Here is a 15,481-nt window from a genome sequence, read left to right on the forward strand (position 1 = left end):
CTTTATGGCAGCTATGGCTAAATATGATTTGATCTGCACTATATTTGCTACTGATATCGGGCGATAAAGTGACTCCCTATTCCAAATTTCAACGAAATCGGGTAATAGCTTTCACGGGGTAAAACCGTAAATAAGCAGATTGGTCTATATGGCAGTTATATCCTAATATAATCTGATTTGGACTCTATTTGGTGATTACATCAAGGGATGCTAGGATTTCAGTTACTTTTATAGTTTTAAGAGTCTAAATCGGCAGATCGTTCTATGGCAGCTATATCAAAATATGGTCCAATTTGGACTATACCGCAATTCATGCGGCTTTAAACGACTTAATCGAGTTCGATGGAGACAATATTTTGTGCGGATGTCGAAAGGATTAACATAATCCACTTTTCCCAATTTCATCGGGTAATAAATCCTCCTGTCATGTGCTCAAGAGTTCGGTCTATATGGCAGCTATATCGAAATCAGTAATCCTAGGGACCATATTGGGTGCAGATGATGAGGGAACTTACACAATCTACCGTTCCAAATTTCAGCTAAATCACGAGATAAATACGACTGTTACGGGATTAACAGCCTAAACCGGAAGATCTGTCTATATGGCAGCTATTTATAAATAGGGTCCGAGCAGGACCATATTCGGTTCTGATGTCGAGGTTTAGTACATCTAACCGTTCCAAATTTCAGCGACATCGGGTTATTAATGTGATTGTTATAAACTGAAGACCCTATACCGGGAGATTAGTCCCTATGTCAGCTTTAGCTTAATGTGGTCCTATATTTGCGTTAAAGAACTTGACGTGCGTATGGAAAAAAATACGTGTCTGTGCCAAATTTCGGCTCAATATCTCAATTAAAACTTGATTTCCCTGAAATTTTTTGCGTGACGTACTTTAATACCCTCTAGCACCCATACCAAATAGTTCCATAAATAGATATATCACCCTTATAAACTGTCTACAAACAGGTATTGTCCCCATATAAACTGATTCCCGGATATGACTTTTTGAGCTCCAAAACACGATTTTTAATGAGTTTACCTAAAGTTTGGTATATGAAGTGCTTTTATGCCTTTCAACGACCCGGAATTTAAGTTCTTGAGTCTCTAGACCCCTAAATGGTTTTCCTACTGGATCTATCAAGACCTTGCAGTTTTTCAGGAGTCCTAAACTGATTTTTTTAAATAAAATCATCAGCCATACAGTTCACTACCTGGATTGTAAATCACCCAAAGGTCCTAAGTGTGAACCTCGACCGCCTGTTCTCATAGCCCATACCCGACAGCCCATACATGGAAGCCAATACTACTGCAATCTGCGAAAGATGCCACCGAAGCGATGAGGTGAACATGTCCGCCTATGATTCGTACACCAGCGAGAACATCAGAAAAAAAATTCAGCGGAGTTTATACCCTCCTAATGCGGGCGACATTTGTCAGATACTATGTCATGTAAAAACTTCGTCCCAAAGAGTTGTCGCAATGGGCCACGCCATTCGGACTCGGCTACAACAAGGAAGCCCTTATCATTGAGCTTAAACTTGAATCGGACAGCACTCATTGATATGTAAGAAGTTTGCCTGTGTGGCCTCAGCGTGGCCCGCAGGACTTAGCAAAACCGTTGGGGAAGCCTGTATGCCTGTCAAAATACAGCCTTAAAAATTGGCTGTCTCTTGATGGCAAACATCGACCATTCAAGATCCATAAAGTTAAGAACAATAGTGATCATCTATTTAAACAATTTCTGCTGAACTTAAACTTCCAACTAATAGAACGGGAACACCTCCCAGGCATGTCAGGAAGAATATACATATATGGATGTTTACGGAGTGATTCAATGCGATTTAAGCATACCAAACGAGTATAGCCCTTGTCAGAAGCCCGCTACCTAATGCAAACGGCGAGAAACCCTGCCTGGGAAAGCCACAGTTACTCTGGTGAAATAATTTCGTTGAAATGTAGGTTTCATTGAGTTGTCATTTTACTTCTTTGATTTTCTAGTTGCTCCAAACTATAGATAGGGCAAAAATAATACCAAGGCAAAACAAAAATTCACTTGAATTTTCACTTTAAAAATTATTTTTATTTTTATTACTGGTATTTAGAGCAATGGGGATTAATGATGTTTTTTGCGCTTCCCATGACCTGGCTTTGTTACAACTGTTTGTTGAACTACTGGATAATGGACCACTGGTCGCTGTACTACTGGGTGTTGAACTACTGGTTGTACCTGAACTGGTTTAATAATTGGTTGCACCACTATAGGTTTAACTATTACAGGTTGAACCTTTACAGGTTTCGGAGGAGGAGGTGGTGGTGGTGGTGCAGGATGTTGGACTACAGGTCGAACTATTACAGGCTGTACGATAATCTGTCGAGGAGGTGGCGGTGGTGGTGGTGGTGGTGGAGGAGGGGGATGAGCTGGGGCTGCCTGCACATAAACGGGTTGGGCTTGTATTACTGGTGCTGGTTGAACATAGGTGGGCTGCGGTTGAACATAAGTGGGCTGCGGTTGAGTGTAGACAGGATGAGTTGCCACACCAATTTTCTTAAATATAGGTTTGCCCTCTACATTACCAGCAACCAATAAAATTCCAATAGCAATAAATGCTTCGTAAGCCATCATTTTGTACCAAATCCAAGCGAAGATGACTTAATCCTTGTCCGTCTAAAAATGCACTGAGCCTTGTTCGATGAAGAGACGAGCTTTTATATCTATGAAATTTTGCTGCTATCGCAGTCTTAATTGATATTCTATAATTGTCCAAATTATTTTAGCTTTATTATTATTTGAATTGTTTTCATTGATTAATTCCATCTATCTTCTTAATCAATAAAAGTAAAAAAGAAGAATTAGGCAATTTGTAAAGCATGAATCATTTTGGAAGATACTCATGGAAAACAGGGGATTTTCAATTAAAGCTTATTTCAAATAAGGGCTAATTTCGTCTTAATAAGAAATCATCTTAAAATTGCATTTTTTTAATTATAAATGTATCGGATAACACACACGTTTGTATACTCATATATTTGTTATTACCCTCCAAACATTTTCTATCGTGCGAGTCACTAAATCTGCACTCAAGGAAGTTGAAAACAATCTCAGGCGATATCATTTTTTACTCTAATTAGTGTCTCGGTACGGGAGAAAACGTTCCACTTGGCGATATATACCCATGAGTGACTAAATAGGGACTAAAAAAAGTGTAAAATTCGATTATCAACGTCATTTATAAAAATAAATTTTTATTTGCCAAATGTTTTTTTTACCTTTTAGAGTCAGGCTAATTTTTATTTCTCTTTCTAATTTGCTTCTTTTTCAAATCAAGATTAATAATCGAAGATTTTCTTTGCAATGATTTTCCCTGACTGGGATTTGAACAGCCAACCTTACGATTGTGAGGCGTATGCTATCCCTCTGTGCTACCGGCCTTTCTTCATTACAGAAGGCTAAGTTGACATACATTCTCTTGTTTGGGGTATTTTGAGTTAGCGTCCAAAACAACAACAAAAAATCTATTTTTAAATTTGTAGCAATAACAGTTGATTATGAGAAACTAATTAGGGAAGCGTGAATGATAGAATTTCGATAGTAATGTATTTTGTTGTTTTAAATCATGAAATTTCTACAAACTATCATACAAAAGAGCCTAAAAAGTGACAATTCTGGGAGGGAGTGAGAAAGTCACTTCCAAATGTTTGGAGGGTATTGATGCTACGACTTATGTGTGAGTGGAATTCTGAATAGGTTAATTTGGGAATTGAATGAAATTTTCTTCTTATTTGCATGATGACATAATTAATATGTGACAGAAATATGAAATCTTTTAATTTTAAGCAACACCCCTACTATGCCAACCTAAATATGAATGTAAGATGTAAAATACTATAAAACAAATTAAAATCAAGTATGAGCGTGCTAAGTTCGGCCGGGCCGAATCTTACATACCCTCCACCATGGATCGCATTTGTCGAGTTCTTTACGCGGTATCTCTTTTTAGGCAAACAAAGAATAATGAATAAGAACTAAGAACTGTTATGCTATTTGAGCTATATCAAGTTATAGTCCGATTCGGACCATAAATAAATTGAATGCTGAACATTGTAGAAGTCATTGTGAATTATTTCAGTCCATTCGGATAAGAATTCAGCCTTGTAGGGCTCAAGAAGCAAAATCGGGAGATCGGTTTATATGGGAGTTGTATCAAGCTGTAGATCGATTCAGACCATATTGATCACGTATGTTGAAGGTCATGGGAGAAGCTGTTGTACAAAATTTCTGCCAAATCGGATGAGAATTGCGCCCTCTAAAAGCTGAAGAAGTCAAGACCCAAGATCGGTTTATATGGCAGCTATCTCAGGTTATGAACCGACTTGAACCATACTTAGCACAGTTGTTGGAAGTCATAACAAAACAACTCGTGCAAAATTTCAGCCAAATCGGATGAGAATTGCGCCCTCAAGTCAGAAGTCAAGATCCAAGATCGGTTTATATGGCAGCTATACCAGGTTATGAACCAATTTGAATCATACTTAGCATAGTTGTTGGATATTATAACAAAACACGTCGTGCAAAACAGCAGCCAAATCGGATAAGAATTGCGCCCTCTAAGAGCTGAAGAAGTCAAGACCCAAGATCGGTTTAGATGGCAGCTATATCTGGTTATGAACCGACTTGAACCATACTAAGCAAAGTTGTTGCAATTGCAATGTTGAATTGCGCCCTATAGAGGCTCAAAAAGTCAAGAGCCATAATCGATTAATATGGCAACTATATCAAAACATGGACCGATTTGGCCCATTTACAATCACAACCGACCTACTCTTATAAAATGTATTTGTGCAAAGATTCAAACAGCTAGCTTTACTGCTTCGAAAGTTAGTGTGCTTTCGACAGATAGGCAGACGGACGGGCATGGCTAGATCGACTTAAAATGGCACGACGATCAAGAATATATATACTTTATGGGGTCTTAGACGTATATTTTGAGGTGTTACAAGCAGAATGACAAAATCAAAAAATGTTATTTCCATATGGAACCACAGTGAAGTTGCTATCAGACGATAGTTACTATCAGTCGTTTTTTTTTTTTTAATTTAATTTATTTCATTTCATGCAATACGAAGCCATCAGGCCTATAAACAATCACACTATGCATAAGACGTACTTTTCTAACATAAGTTAAAAAACTCAATTAAACATAAAATACTTAAAAACTTAGAAAATGAAAAAAATTTTTAACCTATTTAACACTTACTGAATCTAGATAAAACTAAATAACAAATAAAAAACAAATTACTAAAAATTATAAGCAGTAACTAATAAAAAAAATACTACTTTAAATGTAATATGTAATTATCAATTGATAGCAGCTTCAGTTTGCCATGTCATATGACAAATACATGTCGTCTGATATCACCTTTAGCAAACAAATGCTTGTGTAGCCTTTTTTGTAGCCACTGTAGATCGACCAGGAGAAGATACGATTCAAACAAATTGTATTTTGAAATTTAAATCTCGTGCCAAGAAATGTTTTCCATACTCTAAGCTGTTGATTTGCTAACGAGGTATTGGCAATAATATTGGAAAATTTTTATGATACCAAACTTGCTAAAATTTCCCTTAAATTTAATTCGCGTTTTCTGAGAACGATTTGTAACTTTTTTTGAAAATAAACTGGCCATTGCAGCGCAAAGGTTAGCATGTCCGCATATGACGCAGAACGTCTGGACTCGAAACTTGGAGAGAATACCAGACAAAATATATCGGCGGTGGTTATCCCCTCCTAATGCTGGCTATTTTTGAGAGGTACTGTACCATTTGGTAAACTTCGAATGAACTTTAATCAAATATACTTTTTTTACACTTTTTTTCTAAAGCAAGCTAAAAGTAACAGCTGACAACTGACAGAAGAAAGAATGCAAAGAGTCACAAGCTGTGAAAAAATTTGTCAACGCCGACTATATGAAAAATCCGCAATTACTTTTTGGGCAACCCAATACTTCTCTCTCATTGATACTTTGAAAGAACTTCTTAATATCTCGCAAATCATGAGTCAAAATTTCAAAAATATTAGTACTAAACTTTCTTTATAACATTTAAATTAATACCAGAACGCAATGTTGTGCAAATTTCACAACCAAAACAAAAAATAAATAAAAATCATATTATATGTTTATTGTATTATACCTAAATTTTTATTAAAAACATATTTTTTATATTTAAGCATTACAATCACATCATTTGCACGACCTTCCTTCAACAATCGCAAGGTATCCTCCTTTAAACACTCCCTGAAAGTTATCTTTACTTTAGATGTTTGCCCAAATGTGCTCTCGATTTGTCCACACTCTCCAGTTGACAGCTGTATCTTTTTGCCAAGGTATATTTGACGATTGGATTCCTTTTTGAAAAGATTTTGTACTATGACTTCTTGATCACTAGCCACCCTTTGGACAGTTCCTTGTTTTTCTTTTGTTTTGTAAATTTTCCATGTAGACAGTTGTTCCTTGGTATAGTTGGCATTATTGGTATGCCATTGCATATTGCCCCAAAATGCTAATCGGCAACAAGTACTATGAACATCTAAATCCAATTTCGATGCAATCAATATGGAGTTCGATGTGGCATAAATCGGTGTTTCAAATTCCAAAAGACAGAACACAGTTTGACTAGTGGTTTGCTTACATTTATCCTCATCCAACTCATCTATGTATTCGTACTCCAATGCAGAATTAAAAACTGGACTTTCGCCAGTTCCTTGGAATAGTGTTATATGGGCCATTATGGTATTATGACCAACACTTACATGAAATTTAGATTTTGACTTAATGGCATATTTGTAGAATTCAATAACGTTACATTGAATAACAGCTGCATATATAAGCTGCATGTAACCCACTTGACATAGAATCCCCCTCTCCATAGATTTGGCATTAAATTGTGTTAGACATATTCCAACACGATCGCCCATAGAGGCTTTTTGAACTGGTCTCCGAAACATTTGCATTGATTTAACTTTACGTTGCTCTTTTATGCTTGGAATATCAATGTTATCATTTACACTAACAGATCCTTGAACCACAGTGCCTGTACAAATTGTTCCTATATAAAACAGTTTTAGGGTTTCACTAGGGCCAGTTTAAAATTAATAGCAAATAGGTATATGCATGATGAGCAGATTCTAAATGGAATGTATGGCTATTATAGTTAATCAGAAATAATCATTTGAAGTATGAATGAATTTCCTTATGCACCAAAATATATCAAAAAAAACTGTTTTCTTGCTGACCGATGCAGCAACAGTGAAAAGTAATCGTAAGTAAAATGGGGAAAAATGATTTTTTTCTAGATATACATTTCCTTACCTTGCCCTTTTATCGAAAAACAGTGGTCCACATACATTAAGAACGGTTCATCCAAGTTTCGGGTTGGCATATATAAATTAGATTTAATGCCTTCCAAAAGCTCTTGTATGCCCTCACCACTTACAGCAGAAACATGAAATATGGGAAAACTATCCCCAAACTGTGTACTTGATATAGCTTTTCTTAACTTCGTATCGAGTTTCTTTAGAGTTGCTGCCTTTTTCTCCTCGGATTCAAACATATCTATTTTATTCACTACCACAAGAAGTTTTCTCTTTAGTAAGGCCCCTATTACAATACATTCAGCTGTTTGGGTTTGTATGCCTTTTTGGGCATCAATGACCAAGATCATCATATCAATGATTTGAGCACCTATCAAACATAGATAAAATGAAATTTAAAAAATGGATTCACAAGTCTTTACTATGTACTCAACCTCCTATAATTGTTCTTATTAGGCTGGCATGGCCCGGGCAATCAACAAAGGTAATTTGTATTTGTTCAATCTCTGGACATTGACACTTTATGTGGGCAGGTGTATCTATGAGAAGCGCACTAAACCCCAAATCCAAAGTTATGCCTGGAAGGGATGTTTTTTATATATAATAATGCAACTAAAACAACATAAAACATATACCTCTCTGTTGTGATTGCGATGACTTGTCAAAGCTGGCGGTGCTCGATATGGAACTTAATACTTTAGCCAAGGATGTTTTGCCCGAATCAACGTGGCCAAGAAGCCCAATATTTAAATTTTTTACCACCATCCTCGAATACAATATTGCTGCTTTTATTTTTATTATTTATTTACTCGACATACCGTCGCTAAATCATGGCGCCTTAAAAAAAACAGCTGTTTTCAATTATAGGTAACGTAACGTATGGCGAAGCAATAAAGAATACACAGGGTATTCCTATGTAATGTAGATCTCATTAACACAAGGTGATCATTTTCTTAAATACATTTGAATAATACAACTGTTACTCTTTTTTTGTACATAAAGCAATGGCGGGCACACTAACACATTTACCATTACTGTTTGCATGAAAATATTTTTTGCACACGTCCACAATTCTGTGCAATAGTGTTTTTGCCCGCCATTGCTATAAAGAAAAATACGTCAGAATACAACGTCTCGACTGTGGGTAAATTTAAATATCTCCAAAAGATGAAAAATTACTCTAACCCCATGACCAGTTATTAAACGGACTCACATTTCTAAAAGATAGAAAAATATTGCTAACACCACCACTTACGAACCCTCCACACGGATACAACTCCAAAGTCCAATATTACAAAAGCTATATTTCTCTCAACTACAATTTTGCGGCAGATAAATTATGGGCGATGTTTACCTTGAGCAAGAGCATAGACTTGCGCCTAAAGAAACCCCTACAAATCATCATCGTGGTCCATGATATGACTCAAACCCCTCAAACAATATGTCTACGGAGATGACTGCTTTATCCTGGCGAAAGGCAATAACATCGATGAGCTGGGCAAACTGGCCTTGCACCATTTTTCAAGACTCGCAACTTAACATTAATCTTCCTTCCGTCCTAATAAGACTTGAGGTCAAAGTTGATGGGCAAACAAACCTCACAATAAATCACCCGAAAATCTTAGGGCATAAACCTCGTCAGACTCTTGAAAAAATTGTGGAACTATGGTAACTTTCTCAGAATTCATAGATCATAATGTATACCCTATACTAACATGCATTTAGATTTCCACCTAAGACAACTGGGGACAAAGTGCGCACCGGGCAAGAACAGCAATTTTTATACAACCATTTTTTTTGTAGCCGTTCTCGAAAGTTTTTTCGTTCATGGTTTCATTTTAATTTTTTTTTTTTTTTGATTTTATTCAGATAATGCAACTTGAACCACTCATTGGCCAATATAAACAAATTAGTAGTTTTAGGCGGGTGGCCTAAAACTACTCACTGGTTCAAATTTCAGCGAAATCGGACAAAACATAAAGCTTTTATGGGCTTCAGACCCTTTATCACGAGATCGGTCTGTATGGCAGCTATCTGATATATAGTCCGATTTGTACCATATTTAGATCAGACTTCTAGAGGCTTAAAATAACCCACTGTTCCAAATTTCAGCGAAATCTGGTAATAAATTAGGCTTTTGTTGGCTTCAAACCCTTTATCGGCAGATCGGTATATATGGCAGCTATATATAAATATAGTCCGATCTGAACAATGTTTGGGTCCGATGTCGGGAAGCCTAAAACTACTCTCCGTTTTTAATTTTAGCGAAATCGGATGAAAAATTAAGCATTTATGGGCATTAATTAGACCCTTTATTGGAAGATGGGTCTATATAGCAGCTATATCCAAATATGGTCCGATTTTGCCCATTCAAGATTTTAACCAGCGTGCATCAAAAAGACGTATCTTTGCCAAATTTCAGCTCAGAGTGATTACAATAGACGCACAGACGGATAGACGGACAGACACACGGACATCGTTAAATCGTCTAAGAATTTTACGACGATCCAAAGTATATATACTTTGTAGGGTCGGAAATTTATATTTCTATGTGTTGCAAACGGAATGACTAAATGAATATACCCCCTATCCTACGGTGGTGGGTATACAAAATATTTCAGCCATTTTCACAAAATATGGCCTCTACCAATCTTATTGTTCCGTAATCGCAATTACAATCCTTTTAAAAGACCCATAGAAACTTTCTATCTCAACCTCTTCCGACTTCAAGGGTGAAAATAGCTTATCTAAAGATTCAAGTGAGCAGCTTTAATTAACATTGCCCAGAGGACTTAATGCATAAAACGAATTTTCTCAAATAAAGTCCTAGGGTTCGTGTAATGTAAAAACGCTATGTGTGATCGCTCGAACTAATCACACACACACATCATACGCACACAATGGTGCACGTTATTTTGTGTGCACCAAGAACAGCTCCGCGTGTTTAGATATGTGAGAATGTGTTAGTGTACCCATCACGCATTCAATACCAAAACGATTGATCCTTATCACGGGTAATTGATAGCAATTAATTTAAGATGTAATTGATTAGGCAACACTTAATAAATAATTAACGTTTCATCAACCTGCGGCCAAATGAGAAGCTTTCGGCTATTGGACACATGGTAAATCTATTTCAGTTTACTAACACGAAATGAGTTTAAAACAGCGTCTTTTCGCAGCTAATACCATTCATCAGTGCTTATATGTGCTATATTTTGTTTTGCACCATACCGGTTGCCTATGTTTCAAAATAGAAAAGGGAATGCGAATATACTACACTCGATGGTCGTACGTGTATACAAATATTGTACGCTTTCTGCTATTGGCCAGCTTTATGGGTGGTCTGGCAATAAAGGTCAAAGATGAAGAACAGTACGAGGCAATGGTAGGGCATCTATCGCCTGTGTCAAAATTTGTTTTGTGTTTTGAGTGTACCATTAGTACCCTGATTTATACACAAATAGCTTTTAGTTTCGATTTTAAGCGAATGAAGCATTTAGCATACTGCCATCGCCTTCAAAGTCTTGATAATTTGCTACTCAAGGATTTCCCATGTGTCCAGTGGAACTATGACAAAAGTTCGCGAAAATTTAATGCCCTTGGTTCATTTGTGGGCTTTTATTTCATTGGCATATCTCTGGGATTCGTTTTCTATTTATCCCATTGCAGTTGCGGATGGCAAAGTTCCATTTTAATTGGCTTTTCATATGCTTGCATGACTTGTGGGCCGGGTACTGCCTGTTTCCTTTTTGTAGCTGGAATGGATATGATACGCATACGGTTTCGTTTGATATACAAACTATTGCAAATATCTTTTGGTACGAGTAGGCCATCTCTACATGGTGATGTCACGAGGCTAAGGAAGTTGAAACTCTTGCAATACTATTTTCAAGAGTACAGCTCAATGATACCAACTATTAATGAAATCTTTAGCAATGTCAGTGGAACTGGATCTTTCCATGACTTTGCCATGCTGACCAATATGGGATTTATGTTGTTTTCGTTGACAATGGGGGGCAAAGCACGGCCTTACGAATACATTTACACTGTACTGTTTATGGTGCCTCGCTTTTATAAGATCCTCATGATAGCAGTTTATGGACGTTTGGCTTTGACCTCGGTAAGTGAAGAAAGTGAGAAATAAATCTTGATATTTAGTATGTGACAATATTGACATTCATCAAATTAACGTACATACATACATAAACAATACTACGAAAATAAGATTTTGATATTTGTGTTTTATTTAGAGAAGAAATTGTGACCATGCCTTTTTCCAAATGGGAGACTATTTTAGTAAGCCTCATCTGGTGAGAGAAAATTTGGAATCTTTCTTGCATTGGCGCATGCATAACAACTATTATTTTAGCATTGGCAAGATAATACGATGTGATCTGTCGGTACTTTTTATGGTAGGTCAAGAAGGATTTTTTCATATCATCCTTTCTTTCATTTGCCTTTTTTCTTTTTTACAGATTTTCAATAGCATAGCCAATTATATGATCATTTTGATACAACTTCAACTCCAGCAAAATACAATTTCAAAGACTATGCGAAAGGATGTAGAGCTAATTTCAACATAAGGAAGGAATACTTACTCACTTAAAAGCTCGCTCATTACCAATTCATGTTTGGCTTCATTTCAGCTTAATGTTGTACATACGATTGTTTTATTTTAAATAGATAGCCTAACATTAAATTATCATCCTGGGTTGATGCATTCGTTAAAGGATGTGTTTACGTTTGTTTTTCTTATTTGTTTATACAAATCATGAGAACTGGTTCCAGTGAACGGATGCGCTTGTGTGTATGTGTGTGTTTTTAAAGGAGCGGATGCGTGGGATGTAACGTTCGCATGCAAACGTCAAATTTTAAGTAGTCCAGCTTCTTGCCATTAAGCTTTCTTGTCTCTTTTCTCTGTTTGGCCATTGCATTGAACACTTGTTGGTTGGCTGGCCTCAGGGTCAGTTTTGCGCAGAGTCTTTTGCAGTACATGAGCATCAGCGGGTTCAATGCGTCTATAGTAATGCTCTTTGGTTTCCACAATTTCAAAGCCAAATTTCTTATAGAACTCAATGGCACTTTCATTATTCACCTGGACATGCCTTAAAAAAAAGAAAAAATAATTTTGTTCAAAGCTTCTTAGTAAATGTTAAAAAAAAAACAACTTACAAAAAAATGCTATCAAAATTACCGTCCTTCTCCACGTAGTTCAATATATGCTGAAACATGACAGTACCAATGCCTAGTCTGCGATATGGTGACAAACATCCCAATGTCATTATATACAATCGTCTCTGATTCTCGGAAGTATCAATGCGACAGCACACTGCTCCCACCACAATGTCATTGTAATAGGCTAACTTCGCTAATTCACCAGCCTCTAAGACATCCACATAGAATTTGTCGTTATAGGATACGGGAAACACCACAGTATTGAGTTTTTTCAATTGCTTTATGTTGTGGGGAGTTACATCGCCCAATTCGATACTGGCTCTATATTTGCAAAAGTAAAACCATATGTTAGTCAGTTAGTGTTTGGAAGAGGGAGGGGATACAAAAAACACATTTCGAGGTTAGAAAAAATACAAACAAAACACTACAGGGGCACCAAGCGCTTATTAAGGCTACCAATTCTTACCTGGTCATCTTGTTTTGGTTAGAGTAATGCTAGAAAATTAGAATATTTAATATTCTTATGTTTTATTTATCACAAATTTGGAGAACACGGTCAAAAATTATTGCCGCTCTATGCTTGTGGAACAGAGTACGAAGCCGAGGCGTTACGACGGCGCGGCGGCTTAGCTGAAATCTTGATCGGCGGATCGCCAGCTGCGCCGATTGAAAATTAAAATCGGCGGCAGCATGTGATTTTATTTTTTTGCTGAATTGTTCAGTTTGTAAAAATATGATGTTTGGTGTGGTGAATAATTTTTGCGTAGCCCAGGGGCTAGTGTAGGCGGGCATGGTTGAATAAAGAAGATTGGCTCACCTGCGCAACAACTACGAATACCAAATTCTTACTAGACGGTCAAATTTCTGGCCACTTCCTAATTGATATTCAAGGCGGATTTAAAAAGGTGGTCTCACGCGAACTGCTGTTAACGGCCGAACGGGATTGATGGTATTAAGATGTCCGATTTTTATTTGCACTCTCTTCGTTGCTATCTTCTTTCTCGCATATTGCCCGCTCATGCACGCACACGTATACACACACGCACACAAATTTGTTTGCGTGTGTTGGCAAAACGTCAATCAGCTTGATGGCGGATTGCACCATATTATTTGTGGTTGTTTTACGAATAAGACCACCTTTAATTACTTCGATGATTGACATTCTAGTTTTTATTTGCATTATCATGTGTAGACGCTACAACATCAAAATTTTTATTATTATAATCATGTAAATCAGGATTCACTAATAGAAGGTTAGGTCACATGCAAAACACAAAGTGGATAGGCCCCATAAACACCATTAAGGATGTCAAATCTGACGATTGAAAATGTCATCATATAGGAGAAAACGTAAACAAAGAATGAATGTAAAAAGAGAACAAGTTGACATCCTCAATGCCAAGTACTGCCAAATATTAAAAAAAAAGTATATCGGCTGATCGCTTGGCTTAACCTTATTCAGTGAATCCTGCATGTAAATTATAAATTAAAACAATTAAAATGTAAACAAAGGAACAAAATGTGAAAAAATTTTACAATCCAAACCATGCATTTGACGTTCTAGTGGGATTTGGATACATCTCTGAAGCAAAGCGGATTTAAAAAGGTGGTCTCACGCGAACAGTTTTTAACAGCCGGATGGGATTGACGGTATTAAGATGTCAGATTTTTATTTGCACTCTCTAACGCACGCTCACTTTTTGCACACGTACACACACACACACACACAAATTTATTTGTTTGTGTTGGCAAAATGTTGATGAGCTTGATGACAAGATGTCGATATCATATGGTTTTAATATTGTTGTTCAAATGAGACAACCTTTAAAATAATTCAGCCATGGATGATAAAATAAAAATGTATTCCCACAGACTAATATAGCTCTTTAAATCCGGATTCAATGACACGATCATCTGTTTTCCCTAAAGAAATGTTTTCCTTAAAGAACAGTGTAAACGAAGTTTTAATAAGATTTTACTCTAATGGCGTGTACTATGTTTGTTGTTCACAGTTCAAAACTCTTGTTTTTCGAGAAGAAAGGCGCGAACTTGCAATATACACAAAATAAGAGTTGTAATAATCACTGATTTTGACAGATAAGGCACTTAATATTTTGTTGTTGGGCAACTGCCACTACCTGTAAATGAATATATCTTGGAATGTTCTACTAAATGATTTCAGCAAATTTTTTGCCTTCAAATCTATTATCATAAAAAAGTTTTCTGCGAACAATATCTCTACAACGAACGTAGTACCAGCCTTAAGGCTTAGGCTCTATCACACTACATGTTCTTGTCTTATGACATGCCCCTATTTATGTATCATTGGTATTTTATTATGTGTGTCAAAATTCCCAATTCATCATCATTCATCATTTTTGCTATCGCACTAGTATTTTATTTTTATAGCTTCAAATTATTTAAGTTTTGAGAAAGCTGTTTAAGAGTTGGAATCAGGATGCACTTATAAAATGAGGTCATGCGAACAGCTGAGTAAAATTTTAATATTTTTGTTTGGATTTTGCAGTAAATCTAAATGTCGAAGGCTTTTTTTCAAAAAACTTAAATATATTTGATCCGATATTCCACACATAACCAACAACATAGTGTTATAATGATGAAAATAAAAATATGAAACACATTTGAAGATGATAAGTTGTAAAACAAAGTTTATTGCTAAAACCACATGGGCATATCAATTTACGGCATTTGCCACTCAAGGTAGTTTCGTTGGGGGAAGCGTTTTGTGTTGTGCTAATGATGCTAGCTTTTAATTGTACCATGGGTTGGTATTCTTTTCTGCTTTCGGAATAGTCGGAATTTGACAATCATATTTTAACATTATTTTCATACCAAAAGACGTTTTTGCACTTCGTTTTCGCCGGGGTTTTTTTTATTTTTGATAGCATTCCGTCTGAAAAGCTCTTCAGAA

At 36.4% G+C, this 15,481-nt stretch overlaps 5 protein-coding genes across 6 annotated transcripts in view; 1 reads left to right on the top strand and 4 right to left on the bottom strand.

Moving 5' to 3' along the window:
* LOC106085184 (ion transport peptide) overlaps positions 1–7,457 on the bottom strand; it is a 124,476-nt gene extending 117,019 nt beyond the window's left edge. For both annotated transcript variants that reach the window (XM_013249282.2, XM_013249281.2), the window contains exon 1: positions 7,370–7,457. The gene's annotated coding sequence lies outside the window, so the exon portion shown is untranslated. The remainder of the gene's footprint in view (positions 1–7,369) is intronic.
* LOC106085182 (uncharacterized) lies at positions 2,118–2,627 on the bottom strand. The gene has a single exon (XM_013249280.2). The coding sequence runs from the start codon at positions 2,625–2,627 to the stop codon at positions 2,118–2,120; it is 510 nt and encodes a 169-aa protein (XP_013104734.2).
* LOC106085179 (selenocysteine-specific elongation factor) lies at positions 6,178–8,202 on the bottom strand. Its single transcript, XM_013249277.2, has 4 exons — positions 8,007–8,202; positions 7,806–7,949; positions 7,370–7,741; positions 6,178–7,106 (listed from the first exon to the last, which is right to left on the bottom strand). The coding sequence occupies exons 1-4, from the start codon at positions 8,134–8,136 to the stop codon at positions 6,178–6,180; spliced, it is 1,575 nt and encodes a 524-aa protein (XP_013104731.2). The 5' UTR covers positions 8,137–8,202.
* Positions 8,203–10,525: 2,323 nt separating this feature from the next.
* On the top strand, positions 10,526–12,106 carry LOC106085180 (putative gustatory receptor 47b). Its single transcript, XM_013249278.2, has 3 exons — positions 10,526–11,494; positions 11,625–11,786; positions 11,850–12,106. The coding sequence occupies exons 1-3, from the start codon at positions 10,526–10,528 to the stop codon at positions 11,955–11,957; spliced, it is 1,239 nt and encodes a 412-aa protein (XP_013104732.2). The 3' UTR covers positions 11,958–12,106.
* On the bottom strand, positions 12,022–13,165 carry LOC106085181 (probable N-acetyltransferase san). Its single transcript, XM_013249279.2, has 3 exons — positions 13,016–13,165; positions 12,547–12,870; positions 12,022–12,479 (listed from the first exon to the last, which is right to left on the bottom strand). The coding sequence occupies exons 1-3, from the start codon at positions 13,021–13,023 to the stop codon at positions 12,269–12,271; spliced, it is 543 nt and encodes a 180-aa protein (XP_013104733.1). The 5' UTR covers positions 13,024–13,165; the 3' UTR covers positions 12,022–12,268.
* Between the last annotated feature and the right edge of the window lie 2,316 nt (positions 13,166–15,481).

This window comes from Stomoxys calcitrans, chromosome 5, assembly GCF_963082655.1.
Source record: "Stomoxys calcitrans chromosome 5, idStoCalc2.1, whole genome shotgun sequence".
NCBI classification, from domain to species: domain Eukaryota; kingdom Metazoa; phylum Arthropoda; class Insecta; order Diptera; family Muscidae; genus Stomoxys; species Stomoxys calcitrans.